This window comes from Myotis nattereri, assembly GCF_964212035.1.
Source record: "Myotis nattereri genome assembly, chromosome: 16".
Classification (NCBI taxonomy): domain Eukaryota; kingdom Metazoa; phylum Chordata; class Mammalia; order Chiroptera; family Vespertilionidae; genus Myotis; species Myotis nattereri.
The window spans coordinates 40,846,443-40,867,668 of record NC_138091.1 but is presented as its reverse complement, the minus strand read 5'-3'; the positions used below and the strand labels follow the sequence as shown (position 1 = coordinate 40,867,668).

The following is a 21,226-nucleotide window of genomic DNA, read 5'->3' as shown; positions in this document are numbered from 1 at the left end:
GGCTGCTAGGGTTTGGATGGCTCAGACATGGGTAAGAGCAGGAAGCCAAAGGGCCATCAGGAAGCAACTGGCATAGTCCAGGCAAGAGATGAAGGTAGCCTAGATGAGGAAGGTGGTAGAGGCACGGAGAGAAGGGGTGAGTTAGAGGTAGTTTGTGGAGATGGAATCAACAGGCCCTGTGGATAGACCAGGTCCCGGATGAGGAAGAGAGTGGGGCTTAGGGGGGCATGTTTCTGGCCAGAGTACCTGGGTGGGAGGATGGGCCATTTCCTGGACTGAGGACAACGGGGAGAGGAGCATATTTTGTAAGGACGGAGTGAAAGTTCCATTTGACAAACCAGGAAGGTGGTTGGATGGAGAGGTGTGGTGCCCAGAGGAGTGGCCCAGACCGGGGCTGGATATTTCAGAATGGCCAGCAGAGAAAACTCTGAACTCTCTGGGCAGAGAGAGGTTGGGAAGAGGAGGTGGAGATGACAACACAGGCCAAGGAGAGGCTGATGGGGGGGAAGTGTAGTGTGTGTGTGTGTGTGTGTGTGTGTGTAGGAAAGGGAACTCCAGAGAAAATCCAGTGGCCCCGGGAGCTCAGCTTTGTGCTAACTTCCTTCTAGTGAAATAAAGGACTGTGGTCTGGCGGGATCAGTCATCCTTTGGGCACCGAATCAGGAGGCCTAAGTTTTTGTTCTGGCTCAGCCACAAATTATTCATGAGTCCTGAGAACCACTCTGTCTCCAGGACCCAGTCCCTCCACCCGTAAAATGTGGTTGTATAGGTGGTGCTGGTCTTTCCAGCTCCGAGTCCTGGCATGCTTCAGCTGTCAACACTAAACAATGCCTTGTCCTGGAAGGTGGGGCTGGGGCACCCATACCTCCCATACCTCCCTTTGGATAATACTCTATGGCCCTTTGCACGACCCCGCCCACTCCCAGTAGTCCTTCCCCATTGGGTTCAGGCCACCCCTCAGCTGGGGCGTGCTCTGTGGGCAGTGTGAATCCTTGGTGGACTCCCTAACACACCTCCCTTATCTCTTTCATCTCCAGTCTCCCACCAGCGGAGCAGGAATAAACTTTCCCGGCTAAGTTAGATGGATGGTCCCCAATAGCCAGGCGGGCGCCCTTCTCCTGCCTCCCCACCAACTCCCCTTATCAAGGGACGTGACTCTGTGTGTGGGAGGCTGGGAGTTAGAGCATTTGGGTGGGAACTGGGGTGCCCTGCCCCTCGAGCAGGAATGGTGCCCCCGGGGAAGAAACCTGCCGGAGAGGCCTCCAACTCCAATAAGAAGTGCAAGCGTTACTTCAACGAGCATTGGAAAGAGGAGTTTACCTGGCTGGACTTTGACTATGAGCGGAAGCTGATGTTTTGCCTTGAGTGCCGCCAGGCCCTGGTACGGAACAAGCACGGCAAAGCTGAAAACGCCTTCACCGTGGGCACCGACAACTTCCAGCGCCATGCCTTGCTGCGCCATGTGACCTCGGGGGCTCACCGCCAGGCTCTGGCCATGAACCGGGGCCAGCCCACTTTTGAGGGCCAGGCTGAGGGAGGAGGGGCCTCCCCAGGCCTGGCAACCACCCCACCCTCCAGGGGCATCAAGGTGGAGGTGGACCCGGCCAAAGTGGCTGTGTTGACCACGGTGTACTGCATGGCCAAGGAGGACGTGCCCGACGACCGCTGCTCTGCCCTACTCGAGCTACAAAGGTTCAACTTGTGCCAGGCGCTGCTGGGCACGGAGCGTGGTGATTACTACAGTCCCAGGAGGGTGAGGGACATGCAGGTGGGTGGCAGCCAGAGGTATGGGGGAGGGCTTGGGGAGGGAGGACATTGAGCCATCTGGCACAGTGCCAGCATGCCAGGCCCCTGGGCCTCGGCCAGAGCACTTCATTCATACCTTCACTGTCAGAACCGTCACTGAGAGCGACTGTGTGTCTGGCCTTGGGCCCGCTGCTGAGAACACAGCAGTGGAGCAGCCAGACCAGGCCCTGTCCTCAGGGGCTCAGGGGCACTCCCCTCACTACCTAGGCCAGAGATAGCAAACTGGTGGCCCTGAGGGCTTCATTGGCCCACAGAAGTGTTTTGTTGTTTTTTACAGTATTTTTGTTATGTTATTTTTTTTAATCCCAAAACTACTTTTCCCATTGATTTTAGAGAGAGTGGAAGGAAGGGGTGAGGGGGAGAGAGAGAAAGAGGGAAAAACCTAAGTGAAAGAGACACATTGATTGGTTGCCTCCTGCTCATACCTCTACTCAACCGAGGTATGTGCCCTTGACTGGGAACCAAACCAGAGACCCTTCCATCCAAGGGCCAATGCTCTAACCACTGAGCAACCGGCAGGGTTGTTTTTATTGATTTTAGATAGAGAGAAAGGGAGAGGGCAAGAGAGAAATATCGATCAGCTGCCTCCTGCACGCCCCCTACAGGGGATTAAGTCTGCAATCCAGGCATGTGCCCTGATCAGGAATCGAACCAATGACTCTTTGATGCATGGGATGACGCTCAACCAACTGAGCCACACTAGCCAGGGCCACAGTGTGTTTTTTTTTTAATTTTTAATTAGCTTCCAAGTTTAACAAAACAAGAGATTACATGTGAAAATCTGGATTTGTTACTTGTACTGAAAAAGTAGGTCCCCATGCTCTCAGGGCATGAAGTGGTGGAGTTGGGGAGCAAGTACGGACTTCCCCATTCCCTGTTTTATCCCTGGCCCACCTTGAGCTCAGGATCACCCTCCTGGCCCCTGGGGGCATGCAAGTTGCAGCTCTGTCCTAGGTACTTACTAGCTGTATGAGCATAGGGGCTGGCTTGCGGGTGGGGGAGTTGATCTCATCTTACAGAGAGATGTGGCAAACAGACAAACAGAACACATGGCTGGGGCCTATGTCACTGGCCAGGAGTTAGGAGTGAACATGTCTATCAGTTAATCCCTGGACAGCAGAGAGGAGGGAGATCCCCAGGAATAAGGCAGACTGGGTGATGCTGTAGAAATACACACACCCACCAAACTCTGTAGAACTTCTACAGTTCATAAAGCATTTTTCGTTTATAAGCACAAAAACAAAAAGCTGTATTTATAATTCACAACAACCTTTGGAGGAGGTTATGGGCACCGATGAGCCTGATTTTAGAGCTAAAGATACTGAGGCTCAGAGAGGTGAAATGACTTGCCCAAGATCACACAGCCTGTAAGTGGCAAAGCTAGGATTAGTCCCCAAGTCTGTCTGACGCTCTTGCGATCACCCTGTACTGTCTGCCTCCCCTTCTCAGGACAAGCCTAACTCTGCCCGCCCTCCCTCTCTCTCTCTGGCTGTCCCAGGTGGCCATTGCCAGTGTCTTGCACACAGAGGCTTGCCAGTGCCTGAAGGCATCCCCGTATGTGGGGCTGGTGTTGGACAAGACCAGAGACTGGCCTGAGTCCCACAGTCTGGCCTTGTTTGCCACGTCGGTGTCACCCTGTGATGGCCAGCCTGCCACCACCTTCCTGGGCAGTGTGGAGCTACAGGAGGGCGAGGACACTGCTGGCCAACTCCTGGACATCCTGCAGGCCTTCGGTGTGTCCGCACCCAAGCTAGCCTGGCTCAGCTCAAGCCTCCCCAGGGACTGCCTGGGGAGTGTGGGCCTGCAGCTCCGGGCCACCTGCCCGCTGCTCACGGAGCTGCACTGCCTCCCTGGCCGGCCAGATCCTGAGCCCCCTGCCTACCTAGGTGAATATGAAAGTGTACTGGATGCCCTCTTCCGCCTCCACGGTGGTCCCAGTTCCCGCATGGTCCCTGAGCTCCGGGCAGCACTGGACCTTGCAGCCATCGACCTGGCAGGACCACGGCCAGTGCCCTGGGCCTCTTTGCTGCCTGTGGTGGAAGCAGTGGCTGAGGCCTGGCCTGGCCTGGTGCCCACACTGGAGGCCTCTGCCCCAGCCTCACCAACAGCTAGGGCACTGGCCCTCGCCCTGCGCCAGTTCACCTTCGTGGCCTTCACCCACCTGCTGCTGGACACTCTGCCCTGCGTGCAGAAGCTCGCCCTTGTCCTGCAGCCGGAAGACCCACACCTGGCCTTGCTGCAGCCGCTGGTGCTGGCAGCGGCGGCCTCCCTCCACGCGCAGCGAAGCGCCGGGGGCGCGCGCCTCCAGGGCCTCCTGCAGGAGCTGGCGTCCTCCAGTCCCGACCTGGGCGGTGAGCGCTGTACCTACCGCGGCCTGGAGTTGGTCGGCTACTCCGAGGCCGCGCTCCGGGACTTGGAGCGGCTGCGGGGGGCCTTCTTGGACTCCCTGCAGAAAGGGCTGCGGGACTCCTACCCCGCGCCCTCGCTGGATGCTGTGGCCGCCTTCTCCGCGATCTTCGATCCCCGCGGCTACCCGGACACACCCGAGGAGCTGGGCGCGCACGGCGAGGGGGCACTGCGGCTGCTGCTGCGCGCCTACGCCCCGGCGGTGGTGCGGCCGCGCGCGCTCCGCGACTTTGCGCTCTTCAAGCGCGTGGTCTGCAGCCTCGGGCGGCTGGGCCCGCGGGCCCTGTGCGCCAGGCTGGCCTGCGCGCACTCGGAGCTGCACGAGCTCTTCCCCGACTTCGCTGCCCTCGCCGCCCTGGCCTTGGCGTTACCAGCGGGCGCCAGCCTCCTGGACAAGGTCGGCCGCAGCCGGGAGCTGCGGTGGTGGGGGCAGAATGGGGCCGGGGAAGGCCGGGGCGACCCTGTGGTCAAGATCGCTGTGGATGGTCCCCCGCTACACGAGTTTGACTTTGCGCTGGCCGTGGAGTTTTTAGAGAGTGGGTGGGGGGAGGGGTTGCTGGGGTGAGGGTGGCCTCCCTCTCCCTCTCCGGCCAGCCTGAGGCCCTGGGTCCTCCAAGGGCCAAGCCGGACTTGCCCAGGCTGCGTCCGAGCTGCCGTACTAACTGTGGTCTTCCGTTCACCTTCCCCATGCTTCTGCTCCACGCGGAGGACTAACCCAGCCGTGTGGGCTGTGGGCTGTGGAGGGGGGCCTGGGTCAAGGGGGGCCTGGGCAGCGGAGAGATGCTAGGGTCTGGGGCACCCGAACTATTGCTCCTGAGCATTCTAGAGTTTGGTGAGGAGTAGTTCACCCTTTTCCCTTTGGATTCATCCCACGTTTTGGCCTTAAAAATGTTGGGGGTTCTTGTTTGGAGGGAGGAAGGCTGGGGCTCCAGAATTAAGGGATTGAGGGAAAGTAGAATGTGGTCCTTGCCTTTCTCAGCCCCACTCCTGGCAGCGTCTCTTCTCTTCAGATACGACCGGAAAGCAGACCAGGGTCCTTGTCTCTGACACAGCACAGCACTCTGTGCACAGCTGACAGTTCAAGGGAGGCGGTGCTGCCCTCCCTGCCCGCCCCACCAAGGCTGCCCGAGGCTTTTATGTATATGACCATGTGTACAGACAGATCAATCTATAAATAGGAAATAAATCTATCCTATTTTTCATAATGTAACACATAAATCTAAAAGGACTTCTTTTCGTTTTGCAGTGATAGGGTCTAAAAAAACGTCCCAAATGAACTGGATTTGTTACTACTTTTCTTCTTTTTTGAAGTCTGGTTGTTCTCCCAAGTTCCTTGCCTCAGACCTTTAAGACCAAAGACTGTAAAACCACAGTGTTCCCGACCCCCCACCCCTCCTCCACCCCTCAAGGCCTGACCCAGGGATGCCAACGGGGGGCTTTGTGCCTCCTGGGGGACACATCCCTTCAGATTCCAAGGGTTTCCCATCCTCTCTGACAGCCTTTGCTGGGCATGATGTGGGGGAAGCGAGAAGGGAGAGGGATGGCCTTTCCCCAGGCCTCCTGGGTTTGGGTTTAATTTGCAATAAAGAGGAAACCCAGCTCATGTGCAGTCTCCATGGTGCTGTGTGTGTGTCGGGGGCCTGCCCTGACGCCTCTGTCCCCTCCCTTGGCCTGGCTCCCCTGAAGCATTCATCTGGGTCTCTGTAAGGGCAGGAGGGTCCTCCTTCTTCTGTGGATTCCCTGCTTCTGCTGCCCCAGTTGTGGAGAAGAGAGGCACAGAGATGGGCTGTCATTGCCCTGGGCTTGGCCAGGGCTACTTTGTGACGAGGGAGACAGGAACTCTGTCCTGGCTTCACGCCCAAGAAGCCCATCCGCTTCTTCTGGCTGTGGGGGTAGGATTGCCCTGTGGCTCCCCATTTCAGACCCTGCCCTTCTTCCTCCTGCAGCAGGCCCAGCATCCAGCACCCCCAGCCCCCTGCTGGCCTCCCTGCCCCTGGCTGCCAGGCCTCTGCAGCCCCCGCTGGACTTCAAGCACTTGCTCGCCTTCCACTTCAATGGCGCTGCCCCGCTCAGCCTCTTCCCCAACTTCAGCACGGTACGGGCTGGGCCGGCGGGCGGGGGGCACGCAGCCAAGCTGGGGTGGGCATGGAAGGTGGGCTCAGGTGGGCCGGTTCTCAGAAGGTGGGTCTAACCAGGAGCTCATTTTCCTCCAACATCCCCAAGAGACTAGGTGCTCCCAAAATAGAGACCCCCAGACCCAGCTCTCTGGGGGTTGTTCCTGGGGGACCCCCAGGAGAATGGTGTCCCCCAGTAACAACGGCTGGTAGGGTCTGTACTGTAGATTTCACTTGAGTTTTGGTATAGGGACTTCTATGGATGATTTGTGTGTGCAATTGAGTGTGCCTTTCTGTGTTAGTTTGTAAATCCATAGGTCCTTGTGTGTTATTTGTGGATGTGGCTGTGAGTTGGTGTCCTGTGTGTGTGTTTGTAAACAACTCTTTCGTTCTCCGTATGTAATATGTGTGCATGGGTAGCTGAGAGATGTGTTGGGTCTTTGTGTTGACTCTGTGCGTTTTGGTGTGTGTCTGACCTCTGAGTGTGTTTTGTATGGGTTGGGTGATTGTGCCTTTGTCTGGATGCCATTTGTGTGTGTGTGTGTGTGTGTGTGTGTGTGTTATTCTGCACGGCACTGTAACCTGTAACTGTCTGTAAGCTCGTGTGCTCTCTGTGTCCTAGTCTGCGTATTTCCATGTGTGAATGTGTGTGAAGAACAAGGGTAGTGAGCATGAATTAGACTTCACTACATGAGCCGTAAGGAATGCTACCCCCTTTTTAATTTTGAAAAATCAAATGCAGTCATCAGTGAGCCCCGCCCACCCTGACAAGATGGTGGGGAATTCGGCTTCAGTCACCCTGAGGAGTCCCTTCCTTCCTGCCTGCCCTCCCAGGCTGCACAGAGGTCCCAGGAACCTGAGGCATTTGGAGAGGGTCCTCTGGTCTTAGGTTTCTGGTGTCACTTGCTGACATGCTCACTGTTCAGGCACATGGACCCTCAGGAATGGGTGAAGCGCTGTTGTCCTGATCGCTGGGGGCCCTGCAGGCCATTCTCTGAGGCCCTGTCCCCTGCTGCCTCGGCCCTGGTTGCTGTGGGAATTAGAACCTCTTTCTGTTCTCAGGGAAGTTCCTGAAACCATGCTTTTCCCTCTCAGCCTTCCTGAGAGATGAGAACAGAAAGTTCTGGACAAGCAAGCTCAGATGGCTTCCGCTTTTGGCCCAACAATCTAGGCCCCTGAGAAAAGAGAAGAAAAAATATTTAAAATAAGAAAAAGAAAAAGACACACACGTTAACATTGCAAAGAAATGATTCTACTACTCAGGGCCTCTACCTGCTGTCACCTGCCCCATCCTGGCCCCCCACCGCCCCTGGCCCAGGCTTCCTCTCCTGCTCAGGCCCTGTGGCAGTGGCAGAGCTCGTAAGATGAGCCTGGTCTCCCCAGCCATTAGGTCCAGCACAAGGGTTACGGGAGAGGAAATGCCAACAGAGGGATTCTGTCCCTTCCCTGCCTCTCCCTACCCCCAACAATCTGTCCCCATATATGATTCTTGTGAATGAGAAAAACAAAACAAAATCAGAGGCCAGAGGCAGCAAGAAATGCCAAGGTGATCACCAGGACATGGTTCTATCTCTCAAGATCGTGGAGGGCACCTTGGCCATCCCCCTGCCTCCAAGCGGAAGCCCGGGCTGGCAGATAAAGTCTGCCAGGGACCAGGCTGTTTCCTGTGTTGGGTCTGGCCTCACAAGGATGGTAAAGTTCTTCCTGAGGGTGCCCACTGCCCTCCTGGATAGCCTTTAGTTCGCGGCATTTTGTACTGGCCCCTTCCAGAGGCAACCCCGGAGTTACTGTGCCCTCCCACCCCTTCACAGATGGACCCCGTCCAGAAAGCTGTCATCAGCCACACCTTTGGGGTCCCCTCCCCTCTGAAGAAGAAGCTCTTCATTTCCTGTAACATCTGTCACCTGAGGTTCAACTCAGCGGTGAGAGGGAGTAGCGGAAACATGCTGAGGAAGGGGCTGGGCAGGGAGAGGGCTGGAGACTGGGCGTCTGGGATCTTTCCTGGAGGAATAGGCGTAGCAAAGGGGCTGTGGTCTCGGATTTCTATCCGTGGCTGCAAAAGAGGCACTCCTGGTCCTTCCTTCATCCATCCTCTTCTCTATCCAGAGTCCTCTGCCCCGTTCCTCTTCAGTCCCACTGGGACTCCATGTCCCTCCTGTGCTTCTCCCCTGTGTTCTGAACCCTTCTGCAAGAGAGAAGGCTTGCCCGGCTGGCATGGCTCAGTGCTTGAGCGGCGACCCATGAACCAGGAGGTCACGGTTTGATTCCCGGTCAGGGCACATGCCCGGGCTGCCTGCTCAATCCCCAGTAGGGGACGTGCAGGAAGCAGCCGATCAATGATATTTCTCATCAATGTTTCTATCTCTCTCTCCCTCTCCTTTCCTCTCTCTGAAAATCAATAAAAACATACTTTTAAAAGAGAGTGAGTGTGAGAGAGAGACATTGCCCTTCCCCACTCTGGTCCCAGGAGCCACCCATCAGCTCCTGGTTTGGAGCTGAGTTTTGTGTGTTTTTTCTTTTAATATGTTGTTGTTGTTTTAACAATTTTTATGTATTTATTTGAGAGAGAAAGAGAGAGAGAGACATAATGTGTTTCCACTTATTTATGCATTCATTGGTTGATTCTTGTATGTGCCCTGACCAGGGATTGAACCTGCAACCTTGCATGACACTAAAACCAACTGAGCTACCCAGCCAGGGCAGGAGCTGAGTTTTGGGGTGTTTTTTTGTTGTTGTTTTGTTAATCCCCACCTGAGGATTTTTTCCCCCCTATTGATTTTTAGAGAGAGTGGAAGGAAGGGAGGGAGGGGGAGAGAGAGACAGACAGAGAGAGAGAAACTTGAATGTAAGAGAGACACATCGATTGGTTGCCTCCCACACACGCCCTGACTGGGGCTGGGGAACCAACCCGCAACCCAGGTATGTGTCCTTGACTGGAAATAAAACCTGCGACACTGTGGTGTTTCTAACCACTGAGAAACACTGGCCAGGGCTGGAGCTGAGTGGGTTTTTTTGTTTTTAATTTATTTCAGAGAGGAAGGGAGAAGGGGAGAGAGATAGAAACATCAATGATGAGAGAGGGCCACTGATTGGCTGCCTCCTACATGCCCCACACTGGCAATGGAGACCACAACCTGGGCACATGCCCTAACTGGGAATTAAACAGTGACCTCCTGGATCATAGGTTGACACTCAACCACTGAGCCATGCCAGCCTGGCAGGAGCTGAGTTCTTAAAGCACCTGAGAGTTTATAGACTACTAGAGGCCCAGTGCACGAAATTCGTGCATGGGGGGCGGTCCCCTCAGCCCAACCTGCACTCTCTCCAATCTGGGACCCCCCTGGGGGACATCCCTCTCACAATCCTGGACTGCTGGCTCTTAATCGCTCACCTGCCTGCCTGTCTGGTTGCCCCTAACTGTCCCTCCTGCCTGCCCACCCCCGCCAGCCTGATCATCCCTCACTGCCTCTGCGTGCTGGCCTGATCGCCCCTAACTGCCCCCTTTGCCAGCCTGGTTGCCCTTCACGGCCCACCCCCCCACCCCTCCGCTGGCCTGGTCACCCCACGCAGCCTGGTGTTCAGTCATTTGGTCGTCCCTCCCTAACCCCACTGCCAACCTGGCCGAAGGCAGCCATCTTGTGAGGGCATGAGGGTCAATTTGCATATTACCTCTTTATTATATAGGATGTTTGTTCGTGCCTATTGTCTTAATTAGTTCTCATGATACAACTGTGAGGTGGATAGAGGTGCAATTATCATCCCCTTTTCAGATGAGGAAACTGAGCCTCAGAGAGGTTGAGTAACCTGCCTGAGGCTACACAGCTGGTAAGTAGCAAGGCTGGGATCTGAACCCAGGCCTGGCTGACCCCAAGGCCTGCATACTTTCTGCCATAGCCTGCCCCTGGATCGTGAAGGCGCCTCTTCCTGGCTTCTCAGGGAAGGTTTACCTTCTGTCCAGGCAACTCTGGGATTTGGGGAGATGCTCTCAGCTGACCTGTTCTAGTGAAAGTGTCCAGGGAGGGGCCTGTCTTTGCTGCATTTGGGAGCAATAAGCAGGGACCCCTGGTTGAAGGAGGGAGGACACTGCCAGCCTAGATATGAGGGCTCCTCCAGGCTTTCAGGTTACAAGTTGTAAACCAGCTGGACAGAAAGACTTCCCTCGGAGAGAAGATCTATGTGTTCATGCTGGGTCCCTTCGCAGTGCCTGGCAAATGCCAATGCTCAATAACTGTTGAAAATATGAAAAAGGGATGAATGGTCTGTAGTCCACATATCCCAAAGGATGAGGATTGCTCTATTTTCTCCATTTGTGCATTTATAAACGTGGTAACTAACATTCATTGAGCACCTATTGTATGGACGAGGCACTGATCATTCAGGTTCTCATTTAATTCTCACAGTCCTGTGAGGCCAGTGTTAACGCAGTTTGAGTGAGAAACCCGAGGCTCAGAGAGGTGAGGTGACTTGCCCACAGATGCACAGCTACTCAGTGGCTGAGTCAGAATTTAAAGCCAGAGGCTGCTTGCCTGGGAGCTCACGTAGGAGAATGCGTTCTGTAAGCCTCAGGACCATGCACATGCTGTGATGATGATGGCAGTGACAAGGATTCCCTCCTTGTGTGGCCCAAGCCCTGCCTCCCTCTGACCTGCCCCATGTCCAGTGTCAGCTTGTGGATAGGACATGCAGACTCAGAGAATGAATGGTGACCCTATGCCCTCCCCACCCCAGAACCAGGCCGAAGCACATTATAAAGGCCACAAACATGCCAGAAAACTCAAGGCAATTGAAGCCGCCAAGAGCAAGCAGAGGCCCCAGACCCTGGCCCAGGATGGGACACTGGTGTCTCCGACCCCGACCGTGGCCAGTGGAGCCCCCGAAGAGCCGCAGTGCAAAGGTCAGTCCTGAACTCTCCTGCCCCCCACTCCAAATCTGGTTTCTGACGAGGGGTTGAGAGATGTCTTTTTTAAAAAAAAATATATTTTATTGATATTTTTACAGAGATGAAGGGAGGGGGGATAGAGAGTTAGAAACATCAATGAGAGAGAAACATCAATTAGCTGCCTCCTGCACACTCCCTACTGGGGATGTGCCCGCAACCAAGGTACATGCCCTTGACCGGAATCGAACCTGGGACCCTTGAGTCCGCAGGCTGATGTTCTATCCACTGAGCCAAACCGGTTAGGGCGAGAGATGTCTCATTGTTATGTCTGCTTGTGCTAGAGCAGTGATGGCGAACCTTTTGAGCTCGGCGTGTCAGCATTTTGAAAAACCCTAACTTAACTCCAGTGCTGTGTCACATATAGATATTTTTTTGATATTTGCAACCATAGTAAAACAAAGATTTATATTTCTGATATTTATTTTATATATTTAAATGCCATTTAACAAAGAAAAATCAACCAAAAAAATGAGTTCGCGTGTCACCTTTGACACGCGTGTCATAGGTTCGCCATCACTGTGCCAGAGCATTCTTACAGAGACAAGGCACACATCACAGTGGACAGCGCAGTGCATCTTCCCGTCTGGATATATCGAGATTAAGAAACTTCTCTCAAGCACCCAGAAGCCCACCTTGGGCCCCTTCCAGTCACTACTTGTATGAGTTTTGTAGGAACGATAATGACCACTAACTGGGTGGCTGAAACAATAGGAATTTCTTCTCTCACAGCTCTGGAGGTCAGAAGTTTGAAATCAGGGTGTCCACAAGGCTGCTTCCTTCATGGAACGGAGAGGGAGAATTTGTTTCATGCCCCTCTTTCAGCTTCTGGTGGTGGCCTGGCATTCCTTGGCTTGTGGATGTGTCACTCCAATCTCTGCCTCCATCTTCACATCTGGTTCTCCCATGTGTCCATGGTCTTCTTATCAGGACACCAGTCACTGGATTAGAGCCCACCCTAAGCCAGTATGACTTTATCCGGACTAATTACGTCTGCAAAGACCCTTCTTCCAAAATAAGGCCACATTCTGAGGTTCTAGAGCAGTGGTTCTCAACCTTCCTAATGCCGCGACCCTTTAATACAGTTCCTCATGTTGTGGTGACCCCCAACCATAAAATTATTTTCGTTGCTACTTCATCACTGTAATTTTGCTACTGTTATGAATCATCATGTAAATATATGATAGGCAGGATGTATTTTCATTGTTACAAACTGAACATAATTAAAGCATAGTGATTAATCACAAAAACAATATGTAATTATATATGTTTTCTGATAGTCTTAGGCGACCCCTGTGAAAGGGTCGTTCGACCCCCAAAGGGGTCGCGACCCACAGGTTGAGAACCGCTGTTCTAGAGGGACATGAATTTTGGGGTGACACTCTTCAACCACCTACACCCCTCCCCCCAGAGAAGCTACGATCCTGACTTCTCACATAGACCAGTTTCACTTGGTTTTGATAAACGGTGTAGAATGTCGGCTTTTGTTCATCTTTCATGAACATTCATGGTAAGATTCTTCCGTGGGGTTGTGGTGGTAGCTGTAATTTGTCCTTTTCCGTTGACATGCAGTATTCCATTGTAGGACCAAGACGACTTTTTAAAACCCATTCTCCTATTGATGAGCATTTGAATAATTTCCAGTTTTATGCTACTATGAAGAGTGTTCCATGAACATTCTAGTATCTTTTCTAATTTCCGTTTATTTAACAGCCAATAACTAGACTATCAGGGCCGTGAGGGCTGAGATTACTCTGCCCAACTTTTATGCTTTCAGATGGGGAAACCGAGGCCCAAAGAGGCCCAGGTCTGCCCAGTGAGTTGGATGGTAGAGTGGGTCTGGAATTCAGCGCTGGTCACCCCTGCACTAGTGACCCGTCCACTCTGCCAGCCACCCCTAATGTCAGTGCTTACAATCAAGGTCTCAAGAATCAGCTCAGGCCTCACCCTCTTACCCAACGCCTTCCATGTCCCCAGCAGTCCCTGCAGGCCCTCCTCCTGGCCCCCCACTCCAGCCACCGCAGACTCCCGACGCGATGCCCAGGGCGCCTGCCCACTCAGACCTCTTGGATGCTGCCTCCTCTTCCTCTTCTTCCTCCTGCCCACCCTGCTCCCCAGAGCCTGGGACAGAGGCCCCAGGACCTGAGCCAGTGGCGGCTGCTGTGGGAAGCGGTATGAGTGGGGAAGGCAGGAGTGAGAAGGGGCGCCTCTACTGCCCCACGTGTAAGGTGACGGTGAACTCTGCCTCCCAGCTTCAGGCTCACAACACAGGTGAGTGTGGCCCGCCAGCTGGAGTCCGGGGGAAGAAGGGCGGGGGACTGCCCCTCACCAGATGGGGGCAGGCTGGAACTTCTGGGCGCTTTGCTCAAGGACTTGGTCACCGGGACGTTGTGCTCAGTTGTTACTGGGCGTGCATTCCGGGTCCTCCCACTACTGCTTGCGGGAGAACGGAGAAGAGAAGCAAGGACTGAAGGGTCACTGCAGAGACGACAGGAGACACCTCCTCCATCTCTCCTTAGGTCAGGCCCGGGGGCGGGGGGCGGGGCTGAGATTCGAGAAGGAAGCTGACCAGTTACATTGCAAGACGGCCTCCCCTGGGGGAGGGTGGCTTGAAATGAGAGGACCTTGTGGAGCTGGAAAGAGGAATCCCATGCGGCTGGTGGGGAGTGTATGTGCTGAGCAGCCTCAGAGCTGAAGGGACAACCAAACTGACCTGGTTCCCAGGGTCTCCGTGGCCTTGCAGCCCCTCCTCGGCGCTGACAGACTTTCTTCTCTCCTTCCGCCAGGAGCCAAGCACCGGTGGATGGTGGAAGGTCAGCGGGGGGCTCCCCGAAGGGGCCGGGGCCGCCCAGTGCCCCGGGGAGGAGCTGGACACAAGGCCAAAAGAGTGACCGGGGGCCGGGGGGGCCGGCAGGGGCCCAGCCCCCCTTTTCACTGTGCTGTCTGTCAGCTCCAGGTCAATTCAGAGACCCAACTCAAGCAGGTGGGAGAAGGGAGGCCGGGACGAGGGTTGGAGCAGGGGTGAGGGAGTGGGCCCAGTGCCAGGGGAGGAGGAAGGAGGGAGCTGAGGAGAGAAGGTGGGTAGAGCAGGGCCAGGTGGAGGAAGAGGAACAAGGCTGGTGGGACAGTGGGCCCCTGGAGACAGAGGTCAGGCCTTACCTCCCCTCCCCAGGGCCACTCCAGGTGACGCCCAATAAATGTAGGTGCAATGTGTGAACTGTGGGTAGGGAAGGGTGAGCTAGTCGAGGACGATGGGGAAGTTGGGGGTCCTTGGGCTTCCTCATCTTGTTCCCAGTCTGTCTGTCTGCCTGTCTGTCCATCAGCACCTGAGCAGCAGGAGGCACAAAGACCGCCTGGCCGGGAAGCCCCCCAAGCCCTCCAGCCAGCACAGCAAGCTGCAGAAGCACGCGGCGCTGGCTGTGAGTATTCTCAAGGTATCTGTCTCCAGGCAACGGGCTGGGACCCTGGGCAAGGGCAGGCGGGGAGTGGGCAACTCGTGGGGAGCTGAGGCAGGAATAAAGCCACCCCTTTCCGAGGCTGCCTGTGGCTGGGTTTTGGCTCTCTTGGGATCTGCCCAGAGGAATGTCCGGGAGGTGGGCCTGGGTAGGAATCTCTCGGGCAAGAGCGAGGGGTGGGCGTGCCATCTCCTGGAAACCATCTCTACCTCCACCCAACACAGCCTCCTCCCTTGGCCCATCCTGATTCTCGTCCTTGGGGACAGGAAGACAGGTGGTGGAGAAAGCCCTTTGGAATGAATGTCTGGGGGCGGGAATGGAGGAGGATTTAGGTTTGGAACCCTAAAAGGCATGTGTATCCTGCAGCAGAAAGCCCAAGGACGGAGCCCAGGGCAGGGGGATTTTCTGGGGTCAGACTGTGTCCAGCCTCTCTTTCTCCTTTGCAGTCGAAACTGGCCTTGCAGAAGCAACTCACCAAGACGCTGGCAGCCCGCTTCCTGCCTAGCCCGATCCCCACCGCAGCGGCGGCCATCTGTGCCCTGCCAGGGCCCCTGGCCCTCCGGCCTGCCCCCACGACAGCCACCACCCTCTTCCCGGCTCCCATCCTGGGCCCAGCTCTGTTCCGCACCCCAGCGGGAGCTGTCCGCCCTGCCACGGGACCCATCCTCTTTGCCCCCTATTAGCCCTTCCAGGGAGGCCAGGGCCACCTTCCCCCCCCTCCTCTCCCCAGGATGCTTCTGTTCCTACATCCCGCAGGGGATTTTTTTCACAGCCGAGGGGTTCCTGACCAACCTAGGAAGAGCTGGGCTGGTTTGAAGGGCAGGTGCCCTTCACTCCATCTGACTGGGGATTCAACTATTACCCCCTGGCCCAAGGGCCATGCCCACCCTCAGTTCCCCAGCCTTCTAGTCCTGGGCTCCCCGCACTTCCAGCCCGATTTACAGGGAGCAAACCGAGAAATCCCCAAGATCTATGCAAAATCCTAGCCCCAGCCCCAGCCCCACGGTGCTCTCATTCCCCCCCAAGACCTACCCCTACATGGCCAAGGGCCCTAGAAATCTTAACCGCCAGCCTGGGACAAATCTGTGACTGACCCCGACTCCCGTGCTCTGGGAGGCCCTCCCCATTGACCGGCTTCTCTGGAGAATGACACGGTGCGGGACGGGCTCTGGATACCATGACCACGGGGGGGTGGCCGAGGCTGGAGGAGAAAGGCAGCCGTGCTGAGGAGGGGCACAGCCATGGTGCTGGAAGCCTTTAGTAGTCATCTCCAGAGGGATGGGGCTTGGCAGTTTTAACAGAGGAAGTGATCAATCCCCTCTTAGCCTTTTACTGATTTCTCCTGAACTCCAGCTCTGGGGTGGGGGGGGGCACTGGGTCTCCCTCAGACTATGGACCCAGCTGACACTGAATCCCCCCCCACAGGGTTCCCAAATGAAGAGCTTTCTTCTCTAGCTATTCAACCCAAACTGGTCCCTCGCACAATTCAGCTTTCCCCCCCTCCCAACCGACCAGCACCCCAAGCCTCCCTCACTGTGAAGCTGAGGGTTGGGATCCAGACTGATAACCACAGACCCATCCTCATGCTAACGTCACCACCTCCATCCTCTCCCAGTATTGTCCCCCTCACCCCACAATATGGGACTTTGCCAGTATCCACCTGTATCTTTTTTTTTTAAAAAGGATATTTCCAATGGGAAAATAAGGGGAGGACGGGAGGGAAACTTTTTGATAACAGTTGTGGTTTTATTGTGTCCAATGCATCAATAAATGAACGTTAAGCCCGAGCCTGTCTATGCCCTAACTTGACTTGCCCAGCCTGGGACCGCCTGCTCCTGCTCACCTCCCCTGTTTTGGGAAGGGGCATGCACTGGAGGTGGCCTGGCGATAGGGCTCCCCTATGGTAGCGGCGCCCATCAGAAGCCCGGAGAGGAGCTCGGAGCGGGCCCAGGAAGTTGTGGGTCATGAGCTCACCTGACAGCATGTTGAGAGTGTAACCACCCTTCTGAGCCCCAACGGATCTGTCCGCTCCTGAGAAGTTACTACTTGTCTGCCTTGCTCTGTTGGGGCATCTGAGGTAAGAAGGGCTAGAGGAGCACCTTGTCCAGCCTTCACCATGGCAGCATACTGACTTAGAACAGGGAATTTATAAATAAAGTCCAGCTAATAGCTGAAAGCAACCACAGGAAGGAGTGAAGACCAGCCCCGGGGGGTGTGAGTTCCTCAGTGGGCACCCAGCAGCCATTCTGGCAGCTAGAGTAGACAGTGCACTCCTGCCCCCTGGCGGTTGTCGAAGAGCAGAGTCCCAGCCTCCAGGGCCGGTAGGCGTAGCACCTTGAAGAGGGAGAAGAAACCAAGGACACAGCCAGCTGGCCCGAAGCCAGGGGCGTTATAAAGTCATGGGGCCGGAGAGGAGCTGGAAGGCCATCTCAGCCACTCCTGTCGCTGTACAGGTGAGGAAACGAAAGCCCAGAGAGAGAAAGCCCTGCTGTGTAACAAAGCCCCTTGGTGAATCAGCCCAGTCGTCATTCCATTCCACCTCAACCAATGAAGCAGGAAGAGGAAGTGAAACAATTGGGGTGGGAGGTCAAGTAGAAAATCACACTTCCCAGCCACGGTACAGACGGGAACAAGGTCAGGGTGCTGGGTGAGGAGGCACCCCTGACACGAGGATGCACACACTTACACGATACCTGGACGCCCTTCCCCTAGAGTCCAGGCTGGTGCCGTAAGTGTTTGTGTGTGTGTGTGGCAGAAGCCCAGAGGTGTGGGACCGTGATCAGAACCAGACCCTAGATGTGGCACTTCTGTGGGGTAGCTCTGCTTCCCAACCAGGGCAGGGGGGAGGGACCCTGACCCACATCTGCCCCAGGTCCCAGAGGGGCAGACGGGATGGAAGCTGGGGTGGTGGAGGGAGAGGTTGGGGGCACTAACCTAGATTATTTGCACTTCCCGGAGTTAGGAGGGGGCCAAAGAGGCCCGAGCCTGGAACAGCCCAGCTGCCTGCCCTAGTGGGAGTTGCCTTTCCCTTCAACCCATCTTCCAAAGCCCCAGAAGCTGGCCTGGGGTTGGGGAGGTGAAGAAGGGATGGCGGCTCTTCAGCCATCCAAGGAGCCGCTGCCCTTGTTCTTACGGCTGAGGGGGAAGGCGGACTTGCTCTGGGGCTGGGTCATCTTGCTGGCCAGGTAGACGAAGGGCTCCAGGAGTGAGCGGCGGTCAGCCACAGACACCTCCCACAGCTTCACCTTCTCCGACTTGGCCCAGTGCTGGGCCACGTCTGGGTCCACACGCCGCTGCTCCTGCAGGTCGCATTTATTGCCGAGGACCACGATGGTGACCTGGGGAAGAGCGACGGAGTAGAGACTTGTGGATGTGCCACGGGCCTTAGAAATGGGTGTGAAGGCTGGCCACCACCCAGGAGTCCGAAGCGAAGGAAAGTTTTAATGGCCGATATCGCTTCCTCTATTAGAAACTACGAAGTGAGGAGAGGGAGATCGTTGCTTTTTCCTCGCCTTCCTCTATTCAAATTCTGGCCTCCCTGTGGCCCTCCCTCCAGGAGTTCCATTACAAGCCCTGCATCACCCATGCCTGCTCACGACCAGCAGTCAGTTCAGTTTTGGCTAAATAACATGAGGAAGCACTCCCAGAATGCCCACAGCTGACTGGGCGACTTAAGAAAAGAAGGGCTTTCACAACTAAAAACACGGAGCCAGTAAAAAGAAGGACTAGCGGGGCTTCCCGTGTTAGGCCGGGGAGCTCTTACACTGAGGCCTTTTCGGCTGAGCTGCCTCAGCATGGGGCCACCTCAATGGGTGAAGACACCCGTCCAGGAGCCCTCCTCCAGCTCCTGACCCACCGCCCAGAAAGCGAGTAAAACACAGAGCCATGCCAAGCCTCCCAAAGCCAGCCCCGGCCCGCTCTCTCGCACCCCCGGGGCTCCCACACACACCTCCTTCTTGTCCTTGGACTTGTCGATTTCCTTCTTGAGCAGCTCCACGCGCTGGAAGGACTCCCGGCTGTCGGTGCTGTAGACCAGGACATAGCCGTCGGTGCAGGAGAAGCAGTGCCGGGGCAGCTCCGCCCCGTCCCGGAGCCCGCGGGTGTCGTAGAAACGCACCTGCTCCCGCACCCCCCGGTCAGTTTCGATGGAGCCCACGTAGATGTCTTCCTGGGTCTCGATCATCTCAGAGCCTGAGATAAAACGAGGACACTTGTTTGTAGGGAGAAAGGAGATGGGATAATGTGAGTGACTGAGGATATCCTGACGGGCTGGCCAGACAGGGAGGGAAAGGAGTGTGGGGGCTGAGAAGAGGGGGCCAGACCGAATCCAGCAGGACTGGAGCGATTTGGGGGAACAGACATGAACCTCAGGTTCACACCATGCTAAGCTAAAATGAGACTTGGGAGCTTTCCCTCCTTATCTCTGATATTGGGTTTCCTTCCTCCAGGTCTCAATGTTGTCGGGCTGGAGGGCATGACGTAGACCAGGGGTCCTCAAACTACGGCCCGCGGGCCACATGCAAATACAAATATTGTATCTGTTCCCGTTTTGTTTTTTTACTTCAAAATAAGGTATGTGCGGTGTGCATAGGAATTTGTTCATAGTTTTTTTTTAAAACTATAGTCTGGCCCTCCAACGGTCTGAGGGACAGTGAACTGGCCCCCTGTTTAAAAAGTTTGAGGACCCCTGATGTAGACTTTACTCCAGGAGCAGGTTTTGGCTTCTCTGTGTTATTAAAGCCTACTCCTTACTCTTCAGCTTCTTCCACCATCCCCTCCCCGCCCCCCACCCTCCCGGAAACAAAACACTCACCCACTACATGGTTCCCGTACAGAAGCTGCTCCAGGATGGACGTTTTGCCCACAGATGCCTGGCCACACACGACCACCTTGCAACTCTTCCCCATGCTGAGCCTTTAGCCTTAAAGAAAGCAGCACACCGGGTGGGGCGGATCAAAGCAGAGCCCAAGTTCTGAGCTGCACGGGCAGCCTCGGGGGGCCCAGCACTGCCTTCTCCTCCAGTCAGGGTGTACGTCAGAGATGATGTGTCTCACGCGCCCTAGCCGGTTTGGCTCAGTGGATAGAGCGGTGGCCTGCAGACTGAAGGGTCCCAGGTTCGATTCTGGTCAAGGGCACATGTCCGGTTGTGGCCTCAATCCCCTGTAGGGGGTGTGCAGGAGGCAGCCGATCAATGATTCTCCCTCATCGTTGATGTTTCTATCTCTCCCTCCCTATCTGAAATCAATAAAAATATATCAACAAAAAAAGAAATGATGTGCCTCTGTCCCCTACTGGGCAGGGAGCTGTGTCTTTTTCGCCTTCGCGATTCCCCGCAGCTGGCCAGTGGCCTGGTGCTCACTGTATGCTGCCCTAAGCGGGGAAGAGACATGGTTAAAAGGAAACACCGGCGAGGTCCCTCCCATGCGCAGGACTTGGGAGCACCAGTTACTGCAGGGAGCCCATGCTCGGCTCCCCCCTTTAACCCTGACCCCCGAGGAGAAATGAGCGGGAATACTATTGTGTGGATCTGTCTCACGCTACTCTTCCTGGTGAACAAATAAGAACATTTTGCTTTCCTGTATGCCTTATCCAGACAACGAATTCCCTCTGGTTCCTAGTCAAGTCCCGTCCAAGAGTAAGACCACCAGACAAGAAAGAAGCGAAGGGATCTGAGGAAGGACAGGCTCCGGAAAGGAGACGATTTTCGCGGCCCTTGGGCTGGCGGACCCAGAGGAGAAGGCTCAGACACAGAAACCCCTTCTCGCCAGGGATCGCGGAGGCAGCCCACCCTCAGCCCCAGATCCCTCCCGGGAACAGAGAGACCTTTCCCCAAAGGGGTTCCAAACAGAACCCTCCCCGGGGGAAACTCCTGAGACAGACCCTCCGACCCCGTCCCGAAGGCCCCATACACTGAGCTCCCCGATGAGCAGGTACCCCGAGAGCGAGCCCGCGGGGCCTCCGCCACAGGTTTCCCCACGAGGGGACGCCCCCACCCCCACCCCCACTCCCACCCCCACCCCCACCCCGGAGGAATCCATGGCGGCAAAGACCTACCACCGAAAGCGGCCCCGGCGCGCGGCCGATCCCCGCCTTCCAGCTCCGTACCTGCCGGGGCCCTCGCAGCACCCCAGCCGGGCCCCTAGGAGCACCGGGATCAGGGGAGGGGCAGCACGGCCGCCAGGCCTCCGTCCTTCCGGGTGCATCCGGGCTCTGTCCGGTCCCGCCCCCCGCCCCCCGGCTTCTGTCCCCCAAGACGAATTCCGGCGGCAGAGAGCCGGCGCCGTCCGCCCAGCGCCCCCAGAGGCCGGCGGGGGACTTGGCGGCCGGGACCCGATGGTGGTGCGCAGCGGGCGCGCGCGGTGCTGGACTCGGCCCCTGGACGCGGGGTGCCGCTCTGGCCTGATGCCCACGTGTCCTTCTCTAAGGCTGCTGTGGTACAGTGACGCTTCATTTACTCAAGCGTTTCTCCCTCAATGTATGGTGAGCACCGACTCTGTGCCAGGTACGGG

At 56.1% G+C, this 21,226-nt stretch overlaps 3 protein-coding genes across 7 annotated transcripts in view; 2 read left to right on the top strand and 1 right to left on the bottom strand.

Annotated features, from left to right (window-relative positions):
* The window catches only part of ZNF385C (zinc finger protein 385C), a gene marked incomplete at its 5' end in the record, with an annotated part of 28,674 nt that extends 12,172 nt beyond the window's left edge, over positions 1-16,502 (top strand). Inside the window, 7 exons of one of the 2 annotated variants that reach the window (XM_081110286.1) lie at positions 6,159-6,307; positions 8,138-8,248; positions 11,055-11,220; positions 13,240-13,533; positions 14,049-14,245; positions 14,586-14,696; positions 15,164-16,502. In XM_081110286.1, coding sequence (XP_080966412.1) covers positions 6,159-6,307; positions 8,138-8,248; positions 11,055-11,220; positions 13,240-13,533; positions 14,049-14,245; positions 14,586-14,696; positions 15,164-15,400 — 1,265 coding nt within the window. In that variant the 3' untranslated portion in view covers positions 15,401-16,502. The remainder of the gene's footprint in view (positions 1-6,158; positions 6,308-8,137; positions 8,249-11,054; positions 11,221-13,239; positions 13,534-14,048; positions 14,246-14,585; positions 14,697-15,163) is intronic. The other variant, XM_081110287.1, reaches the window with a different exon arrangement.
* On the top strand, positions 1,086-5,814 carry LOC308532738 (uncharacterized protein C17orf113; the record flags this gene model as incomplete). The annotated part of the gene is given in 3 exon segments (XM_081110281.1): positions 1,086-1,200; positions 1,203-1,768; positions 3,305-5,814. Coding segments are annotated over 3 exon segments (2,154 nt in total). The 3' UTR covers positions 4,778-5,814.
* Positions 16,395-20,929, bottom strand: NKIRAS2 (NFKB inhibitor interacting Ras like 2). 4 transcript variants are annotated; one of them, XM_081110284.1, is made up of 4 exons: positions 20,772-20,929; positions 19,531-19,638; positions 18,667-18,908; positions 16,395-18,055 (listed from the first exon to the last, which is right to left on the bottom strand). In XM_081110284.1, the coding sequence occupies exons 2-4, from the start codon at positions 19,622-19,624 to the stop codon at positions 17,816-17,818; spliced, it is 576 nt and encodes a 191-aa protein (XP_080966410.1). In that variant the 5' UTR covers positions 19,625-19,638; positions 20,772-20,929; the 3' UTR covers positions 16,395-17,815. The 4 variants fall into 4 exon arrangements, with proteins under 4 accessions (XP_080966410.1, XP_080966408.1, XP_080966409.1 ...); XM_081110282.1 differs by having other exon boundaries at positions 19,531-19,952; positions 20,772-20,922; XM_081110283.1 differs by having other exon boundaries at positions 19,531-19,877; positions 20,772-20,922.
* Between the last annotated feature and the right edge of the window lie 297 nt (positions 20,930-21,226).